General features: G+C 57.2%; 1 protein-coding gene across 2 annotated transcripts; it reads right to left on the bottom strand.

The window, feature by feature from the left end:
- Positions 1-56: 56 nt before the first annotated feature.
- On the bottom strand, positions 57-9758 carry ZBTB48 (zinc finger and BTB domain containing 48). Of its 2 annotated transcripts, none has more exons than XR_004060324.1 (11): positions 9622-9743; positions 8459-9217; positions 7412-7653; positions 3338-3449; positions 2581-2790; positions 2091-2177; positions 1747-1901; positions 1187-1323; positions 940-1100; positions 490-578; positions 57-418 (listed from the first exon to the last, which is right to left on the bottom strand). XR_004060324.1 is itself a non-coding variant. In XM_010357394.2 (11 exons), exons 2-11 carry the CDS (start codon positions 9146-9148, stop codon positions 122-124), a joined length of 2067 nt encoding a protein of 688 aa, XP_010355696.1. In that variant the 5' UTR covers positions 9149-9217; positions 9622-9758; the 3' UTR covers positions 57-121. The 2 variants fall into 2 exon arrangements, 1 of the variants encoding a protein (XP_010355696.1); XM_010357394.2 differs by having other exon boundaries at positions 940-1104; positions 2581-2673; positions 9622-9758.
- Between the last annotated feature and the right edge of the window lie 113 nt (positions 9759-9871).

Raw genomic sequence — 9871 nt, forward strand, 5'->3', positions numbered from 1 at the left:
GGAAGGCAGCACTTCCCCGACTCCAGGACACTGGAGAAGAGACTGTCAGGCTGAAATACGTGAGTCCAAAGCCACATGGTTTATTGGGTGGGGCCAAGTGGGCTCTGGCGGCCAAAGTGGGCTATGTGTCACAGTCCTCGGGGACAGCAGCTGTGATGATGAGGGAGGGCTCCAAGACACCTGGGCTGGTGAAGCTCTCCTCTGCACACAGTCTCTGGCCTGGGAGCTGGGAGGCCAGGCCGCCCTGGGCCAGGGACTCCACAATGACCTCCGCTGAGCCCACCTCCAGCTCCGCAGGCGGCTGCAGTGCCACCACCACCATCTTCTCGTCCTCGATGATCAGGTTGCGGAGCTTGCGCTGCCGCGGGTTGTAGTTCTCCACCCGGTCGTGGATTTCCATGTGCCTCCGCAGGTGGGCCTGGCGGGGAAGAAGAGCTCAGGACTTCAGGGGATCCTGGGGGAGGGGAAGGGGCCCGGGGCCTGGCCTACCTGCCGGGTAAACTTGTAGCCGCACTCGGTGCACTCGAACTTCCTCACCCCCTTATGTCGTCTGACATGCACACGCAGTTGCTCCACGGCTGCAGGAGGGAGGAGAACACGGAGGGGATTGTGCAGGAGCCCCGGGCCCCGGGACCCTAAAGGAAGCCCAGCAGGAGGTCGGGACAGGCAGCAAGGGAGGGGACCAAGCCATGGGCAGGGGGTTCTTTCTGCAGTACGCGGGGCCAGTGGTTGAAAAGTGCTGCACAGGCCCTGCCAGGCTCTCCAGTGCCACCCAAGGTCACTACTGCACAGGACACCCCTGCCTTCGAAGCAGGTCCACTCTCAACTCTACCGTGTGGGGCACAAGAGAGGTTCACTGGCAAGAAAGGAGCGTTTCCTCCTCAGAGACCCTCCAACTCAGATGAGCAGGAAAAGGCTCTCCCAGGGTCGCCCAGGTACCTTTGAAGGTCTTGCCGCAGATCTGGCAGAAGTGGGGCCGGCCCTCCTGATGGCGGCTGGCCACATGCCTCAGGAGGGGCCCCTTCTCAGTGAAGCGCTGTTCACAGAACTCGCAACTGAAGGGCCTTTCCCCGGTGTGAGTGCGGTTGTGCTTGTCCAGGCTGGCTGCAGGTACAAGGCAAGAGCTCAGCCTGGGGCCTTGGCCTCGGGATGGGGATGGGGAGGGGAGGGGCGGGGCGTACCTCACCTTGGGTTCGGAAGGTCTTGCCACAGAGGTGGCACTGGAAGGGCTTCTCGCCCGTGTGTGTGCGCAGGTGCATGTTGAGATTGGCCTTTTGGGTGAAGGCGTGGCTGCAGAACTCACACACGTGTGGCCTCTCATTCCTGTTAGGGTGGGAACATAGGGCAGAGGCCATCACCAAGGGAAGTGACCCCCTTTGCTCTGCTACAGCTAGGAGCATGGCTGGTGGAAAGAGGGCTTGGGCAGTGTTAGGAAAGGGGCACCACCTCCACCCCAGAGCAGGACAATCTATGAGCAGGGAATCACAAGAAACTAAGGAAGCTCAGAATCTGCCCCGGGGGCACAGAGGCTTGTCTGAGCCTGAAACAAGTGCCCCCAGCCCCTCTGCCTGGCACAGCTGCTTGCCCTTCGGGTCCCACTACCCCAGAAAGGCTGTAGGCACTAGATTCAGGGTGGAGGCCGAGGGCACACTCATCTGTGTAAAAGTCAGCAAACTGTCTTCCCTGCCGGTGCAAGCCTGGGCTGGCAGCAGGACTGGGCCCCAGGAGTGAACAGGCGACACACACCTGTGCTTGGCCTTGATGTGCATCTGCAGGCCATTCCGGCTGGAGGCCCGGTGCCCACACTCCTCACACACAAACAGCTTCTCACCACGGTGCTTGAAAGCTTCATGCAGCTGCAGCTCTGTCCGAGACAGGAAGCACTTGGCACAGGTGGGGCACTGCAGGCAGACCAGGCAGGCAGAGGGAGGGACCAGGGCCAGGGTGAGAGTAGGGAAGGGCTGCCTGAGAGACCCACAAGCCCCCTCCCCCTGAACAACAGAAAGCACACGGCTGGCTGCCCACTCTGGGCACAGCTCACTCTTGCTCATGCCAGCATCAAAACATGCCCAGCCCTGCCTGTCACTTACTGCATGGGGCTTTGGGGCTCCATGCAGCTTGATCATGTGGCTCTGCAAGTCCTTCTTCTGCATGAACTGCTGGGAGCAGGAGGAACACTGAAAAAGAGGCCCACAGTCATCTCCAGGGCAGCCTGCACCCATGAAACCCTGCCACCCACCCCTGGACTGTAGGGCGGGAATAGGAGGCCCCAGTGAGATGATACTGGGAGGACCCTGATCTGGTGTGAAGGATGGCGCAAGGAAGGGCCCTCAGAGCTCAGCTGCCCAGAGGATGCCAAGCCTGTCCTCCATGGAAAGAAACAAGGGCCTAATAAGGACCCTGGAGGTGAGGCTGCAGCCAGCAATCCTGTCCAGATAAGGGGGCACTGGACAGGCAGGGAAGGCAGGCTCCCTGACAGCTACTGTGAGGGAGGTGCCTGATAGCACCCCACGTAAAAGGCTCAGCAGGAGGGATCCTGGGGCTACCCACCCCTGGCCCTGGAGACAGGCCAAGCCTGACCTTGTAGGGCATCTCCCCCGTGTGAGACACCATGTGCACCCGCAGCTCCATCCTCCGGCGGAATGTCTCCTGGCACACGGAGCACGTGAAGACCTGGCAGTGTGAGGGGCAAGCAGGGCCGGCATCAGCGGGGGCCTCTGCCTGTGACAGCAGCCTCTGCCCGGGCTTCCGCTTGCTGCTGGGAAGAGTCTGTCTGGGCAGGGGGGGATGCTAGGGTAGGAGAGGGCAACAGGTAACCTGCCTGGCCTGACCGTCACTGAGTGCTGCAAGCCCACCGCACACCAGGCCCTTCTCAAGCCCAGACAGACTGGGGGCAGGGTCCGAGTGGCCTCACCCACAGTCCCTGGCCCCAGTGGCTGCTGACAGGCCTCTAGAAAGAGTAGGTCTGGGTTTCAGCGGGCCCTGACACAGAAGCCAGCAGTGGGGTTGCTGGGGGTGGCCAGGGGGCCTTTTCCTGCTGCCATTCCCTGTAGAGGCTCCCCTTCTCCAAAGCCCAAGGTGGAGGTGGGCAAGGGGCCTAGAAAGGCCAACCCCAAATGCCTCCCACAGAGTCCCTCCTATGCCTGTCCCTTCCGCCCTCAGGACCTGTGTCCCCACCTGTACCAGGGCATGGACCTGATGACATCCAAGGACCCCACAGCTTTCCTGAGTTTACAGTACCCCTCTCAGACAGTCTCCTGGGGCCCTTCCCGGATGGCAGGAAGACAGGGAGGCCAGTGTGCCCTGCCCACAAGTACCTGGGCCAGCTCCCAAGTACCTGTTCCGAGCGATTCATGCAATTCCGGGCTTCATGCTCCAGGAGGTTCTCCTTCCGAAAGTAACACTTCCCACACTTGGGACACTCAAAGGGTTTCTCCCCAGTATGTTTCCTGCCAGGAGAAGCCACAGGGGTGGGGTGGCTGAGAGGGTTTCCCATCTCTCCCTCACCCAGGGCCCCTCCTGGGTCCCTTCTAAGGGGAACAAGTGTTCTGAGGTGACACCAGCTGGTTAAGGTGCAGGGACAAGCCCAGAAGCCTCTCCCAGCATGGAGACTCTCTGCAAGGGAGAGTGCCGTGGCAAGAGGCTCACAAAGGTCCTAAGAGGCTGCCATGATCTGACCAGCACAGAGGCCTATGGGGAGGCCCAGTTGGCCGCATTCTGTCTGCAGAGGCAGATCTTGGGTCTTGACTACTAGAGAAGCAACTCAAGGCTTCCAAGAGCTTCAAACCCAAGGCCAGATCCTCACCTGACTCCACTGCCCCACCTAGGCCGGCAACAGTTTCTCCCGGGTAGCCAGGGGAGCTGCCTATCTGGTCTCCCGGCTCTGTGACTGCCTCCCCCACAGGTTTCAGTTCAGGAGCCAGAAAGACCCTTTAGTTTAAAGTGAGACCTCAGCACCTCTTGGCTCACATATCCCCAGTGCTCCCCATTCAAAGGGCCCGGGAGGCCCCTCAGGGCAGAGGCAGCCCTCCCCTTGCCTGCTTCTCTCCCAGGGTGTCATCTGGCCACCTGGATCAGGCATGTGCCTCCTTGCTGCCTGTCACGGCCCCAGGATCCTCCTACCCCAGCGCCCTGGCTCTTCCCTCTACCCAGATCCTCCCCAGTCACCCACTTGGTCAACTTCTTTGCCTCCTTTGAGTCTCTGCGTAAATCTCACCTTCTGAGTAAGACTGCCGAGAGCCTGGCTACTTAAAATCGCAATCGAACCCAACCCCCAACCCCCCAACCCCTTGGCCCGCCTCTGCTTTTTTTTTTTTCCGCAGCACTTCCTCACCATCTACTGCAGGCAGATGGACTTATCTGTTACCTGCATTGCCCGGCAAGCAGGTCGGCTGCATAAGGACCTTTATTTAGTTCCCTTAAATGCATCCCAAGCACCCACACAGCCTTGCTGGCTACCTGGTAGACTGTTGAATGAATGAACTAAATGAACTCGACCTCAGAGTCCCTGTGCAGCCTGCGACAGCCCCTCCCACCTGCCAGAGGCCAAGCATCTCTCTCATCCTCTTCCTCTACAGCAACTATCTTCATCCCCCATCAAAATGACTTCATGAAGCCATCCCCTCCCAGTTCTCAGGGTCAGTTCAGCAAGCTGAAGCCCAAGGAAGGGATGGAAACCACCCCAGTCTTACCCCGGCAAGGCACTTGAGAGCGAGCATCCAGTAGCACACAGGCTGCCCCAGGACACCCCCGACACTGGAGTCATCCCAACATTCCACTGGCAGCAGCTGCCCCAAACATGGTGCACAGGGACAGCAAATAGATTTCCCCCTGCTCCCATTTCAGGTGATTACTAGTGTGCCGCCCTACCTGGCTTGGCAAAAAAAAACACCATGATAGACTAGTGATGTCTTGGCTGGGAGTGGCAGGATTGGAAGGCATGTCACTGGGCCACCATTCCCACAGGGCTTGAAGAGACTCCAGAGCAGTGCTGCCCAAGGGGACTCTCCATGATGATGGAAATGTGCTATGTCAGCACTGCCTGATACAGCCACCAGGAGCCACGTGGTTCCTCACCACTTCAGATTTGGCTAATATATCTGAGGAACTGAATTTTTATTTAATTTAAAATTTTAAGTTAAAATAGCCCCTGGGGGCTGGGCACAGTGGCTCACACCTGTAATCCCAGCACTTTTGGGAGGCCGAGGCAGGTGGATCACAAGGTCAGGAGGTTGAGATCAGCCTGGCCAATATGGTGAAACCCGTCTCTACTAAAAAGTAAAAAAATGGCTGGGCGCAGTGGCTCACGCCTGTAATCCCAGCACTTTGGGAGGCTGAGGCAGGCGGATCACGAGGTCAGGAGTTCAAGACCAGCCTGACCAACATGCTGAAACCCCGTCTCTGCCAAAAATACAAAAAAATTAGCCGGGTGTGGTGGCACACGCCTGTAATCCCAGCTTCTCAGGAAGCTGAGGCAGGAGAATTGCTTGAACCTGGGAGGCAGAGGTTGTAGTGAGCAGAGATGGAGCCACTGTACTCCAGCCTGGGTGACAGAGGAAAGACTTGTCTCCAAAAAAAAAAAAAGTAAAAAAATTAGCTAGGCGTAGTGGCGTGCGCCTGCAATACCACCTACTCAGGAGGCTGAGGCGGGAGAATCACTTAAACCTGGGAGGTGGAGGTTGCAGTAAATCAAGATCGTGCCACTGCACTCCAACCTGGGTGACACAGTGAGACTCTGTCTCAAAAAAAAAAAAAAAAAACAGGCCGGGCATGGTGGCTTACGCCTGTAGTCCCAGCACTTTGGGAGGCCAAGGCAGGTGGATCAAGAGGTCAGGAGTTTAATACCAGCCTGGTCAAGATGGTGAAACCCCATCTCTACTAAAAATACAAAAATTAGCTGGGCGTGGTGGCAGGCACCTGTAAACCCAGCTACTCAGGAGGCTTTTCCAAGGAGGCTTTTCAAGCATCGCTTGAACCTGGGAGGTGGAGGTTGCAGTGAGCCGATATCATGCCACTGCACTCCAGCCTGGGCAACAGAGTGAGACTCCGTCTCAAAAAAAATAAAGTAAAATAGGCCGGGCGCGGTGGCTCAAGCCTGTAATCCCAGCACTTTGGGAGGCCGAGACGGGCGGATCACGAGGTCAGGAGATCGAGACCATCCTGGCTAACACGGTGAAACCCCGTCTCTACTAAAAATACAAAAACTAGCCGGGCGAAGTGGCGGGCGCCTGTAGTCCCAGCTACTCGGGAGGCTGAGGCAGGAGAATGGCGTAAACCCGGGAGGCGGAGCTTGCAGTGAGCTGAGATCCGGACACTGCACTCCAGCCTGGGCGACAGAGCGAGACTCCGTCTCAAAAAAAATAAAAATAAAAATAAATAAAAAAATAAAAAAAATAAAGTAAAATAAAATAAAATAAAAAATAACATAGGCCAAGCGTGGTGGCTCACACCTGTAATCCCAACACTTTGGGAGGCCAAGGTGGGCAGATCGCAAGGTCAGGAGATCAAGACCATCTTGGCCAACATGGTGAAACCCTGTCTCCACTAAAATACAAAAAATTAGCCAGGTTTGGTGGCGCATGCCTGTAATCCCAGCTACTTTGGAGGCTGAGGCAGAGGAATCGCTTGAACCCAGAAGGCAGACATTGCAGTGACCTGAGATCGTGCCACTGCACTCTAACCTGGTGACAGAGGAAGACTCCAACTCAAAAACAAAAACAAACCAAAAAAACATAGAATAGCCCCTGGGGGCTGGGCATGGTGACTCAAACCTATAATTCTAGCACTTTGGGAGGCCAGGGTGGGTGGATTCCTTGAACCTTGGAGTCTGAGACCAGCCTGGTCTCAGACAAAACCTTGTCTCCACTAAATGTAAAAATAAAAATTTTAATAGCCCCTGGAGTTCCTGGTTACTTTATTTGACACTGAAGGTTTAGGTAACTGGACTTTAATACTCCACTGACACCCCAGAGTGAACACTTCCCTGGAAACACAGGTAGCACTGACCCAAGGCTCAGCATGGTGGCCCAAAGCCCACACTGCCAGGCTTCAAGCCCACACTGCCAGGCTTCAGAAACACCTAAGGTTGGGCCTCAGCTCTAGCACACGGGCCACAGGTTTCTCATTCTGTCAGCAGAGGCCAGCTGAAGGTCAAGGTCCACAGTGGGTGGAACCTGTTGACAAGATGTCCACAAACCCATCTCCAACCACAGTACTCACAGGACAGTGAGGAAGAAGAATCTAACCCAAAGCAGACTCTCACTTCCTGATTGTCAGAGGTGTGCCAAGGCCAGGCACTACGTGGGTCCGCGAAGGATCCCCCAGCCCCTACCTCACCCAGAAGTGGGACGTGCAAGACCCCTCCCCCGACGCGGGAATGGCAGACAGGAAAATAGAAAAACAGAATGTTTACCTGTTGTGGACTTTTAGATAATATTTGCTGAGGAACTTTTTATGACATGTGGGGCATTCGACCGGCACCGCTGTACCTTTTCTGTTTTCAGCAGGCTCAGCTGCTACGGAGCCCGCGCTCAGGGCTGGCTCAGCTGCACAGGGCTTTCGGATTACATTTGACTTCCTCCTGGTCAGCACAGCCTCAGACTCAGACATGTAATCACCATCCCCGTCGTCCTCCACTTGAACCACCACTTCCCACTAGGGCACAATAGGCAGCAGGAGGGGGTGGGGTCACCAAATGAATCAGCAGGAGTTGCAGGGACCCAGCTCCAGTTCCATCCCAAGCCCCGACCCTGACAAGTCCCTTCATCAGACACTGTTCCTTCAGGGGCCCAAGGCAGAGCATCTGAATCTTGGATTCAGAGGAAAGTGACTGTGTTTGTGGGGAACTGGAAGCTCGGATGGAAACACTACCCTGGGGAAACACCTGTAACCCTGATGCTGCCCACTCCTCTCAGGAAGGTGGCAACCATGAATAGCTGGGGCTTGCACAAAGGTCAGCCTGAGATCACCAGCTTCCTTTGTTTGGAGAAAGCCTGTTCCAAACCCACATTAACAGAGATTGTCTTAAGGTCTTTTTTTTTTTTTTTTTTTGAGACAGGGTCTTGCTCTGTCGCCTAGGCTAGAGAGTAGTGGTACCATCTCAGCTCACTGCAACCTCCACTTCCTGGGCTCAAGTGATCCTCCCACCTCACCCTCCCAAGTAGCTAGGATTACAGGTATGTACCACCACACTCGGCTAATTTTTGTATTTTCTTTGTACAGATGAGGCCTCGCCATGTTGCCCAGGCTGGTCTCGAACTCCCAAGCTCAAGTGATCCACACCCCCCTTGGCCTCCCAAAGTGCTAGGATTACAATGGACTTCGTCCATCCCTGTCGTCCTCCACTTGAACCACTCACGTGAATGAGCCATCACACCCAGCCCAGGGTCCCTATTATACCAAAAAAAAGTGTCTGTTCCCTCTATTTGTCTCCCCAGTCCCAGCACCCTGGGCACAGTACCTCATTACTCCCGCCCTGTAGCTGGCCACTTTCAGCCTCGAAGGGCCTTGGGGGCACTTTGCAGTCCTCAGGTTCCTTGTCCTCGGGGGAACAAGGCTTCAAGGCCTGCTTGAGTTTCCCACAGAGGGAGGAGGGGCTCTCTCTCTGAGCTGGGGAATGGAGCTGGGGCCTCTGAGGACTATGACTGCCTCTGGGCTCCTGATCTCTGGGGACTAGACCCAGAGTCCTCGAAACTTCCTCTTCTTGCAAGCCTGCCGGCTCCTTGACGAGACTGTTCACATTCTGGGAGGCAGGGAGCCCCAGCCCACTCTGGCCACCTGCTGCCTGTCCCACTGAAGTTTTGGGCTTGAAGCTCTGGCACAGCTCTACGGCCTCTGGCACTCGCAACTCCCTGGCTGCCAGAAGCACCTGATCCCGGTTCCCTGAGGTGAGAGCGAGGTGACCAGTGTAGAAAAAGTCCAACAAGAGGCCAAAGATCTCAGCGAAGCCAGCAGGGAGGACGACACTACCTCCTGAGCCATCCCCGTAGAGGCTCTGGAAGAAGTGGCTGCAGCAGGCAAGGACACTCCAGTGCGCCTTAAACACCAAGCCCCCCACGTCCAGAGTGGCGTCGCAGTACTGGCCCTTCTCCCGCTGCTTGTTGAGCTCCTGCAGAACCCTCACACTGTGCTGGACGAAGGAGCCGTCCATGGTCTGGAGGGCGGGGAGGCAGAAGTGACACCCTGGCCAGCCCAAGCGAGGGTATGCAAGGGAAAGCCCCTGGAGTCGAAGAGAGAGAAAGGGGAAGTTGGCCTCCACTCAAATAATCACATTTATCAGCACGAGGGCTTCGGTCAAGGTGGGGGTGCACGCGGAGGGCAGGAACACACTTGACAGCCTCCCGGGGACTGGGGGCCATATTGGATTGGCCAGGGGGGATGCTGACGGGGAGTCAGGGTCATGAAAAAGGGCCTGGTGGGAAAAATCCAAGTTTGGGGAAAAAAGGCACGGGATGAGCGCGAACTGACTGGTCCGGCACAGTGAGAGGATCCTGGACTGGGAAGGACGGCGGCCGCGGACAGGTGAACGGAGCCCACGCCGCGCCCACAGGTCCCGAGTGGCCGAGCGGAAGGCAGCCACGGCGGCCCGCAGCCCCTCCCTCCCTCACCCCGCGTCCTCCTCACCCAGGCAGGTCCTCCCTGAGCCGGCCCCACCAGCCCCTGGCTCCGTCGCCTCCACAGCCCACGAACCAACTGCCCGGCTATGCGTGCCCAGCCGACAGTGCGGAGTCGCCGCCGTCTCCGCGCCGGACGTGACGTCAGAGCGTGCCGGCCAGGAGGGGAGCCTCGGAAGCGTAGAGCTTCTAGCTCCGGCACCCGAGGGCGGGGCCCCGCAGAGAACGGCCAATGGGATGAGGGGATGAGGCCACGCCTT

The sequence above is a fragment of the Rhinopithecus roxellana genome, chromosome 12, assembly GCF_007565055.1.
Source record: "Rhinopithecus roxellana isolate Shanxi Qingling chromosome 12, ASM756505v1, whole genome shotgun sequence".
In the NCBI taxonomy this organism is placed as follows: domain Eukaryota; kingdom Metazoa; phylum Chordata; class Mammalia; order Primates; family Cercopithecidae; genus Rhinopithecus; species Rhinopithecus roxellana.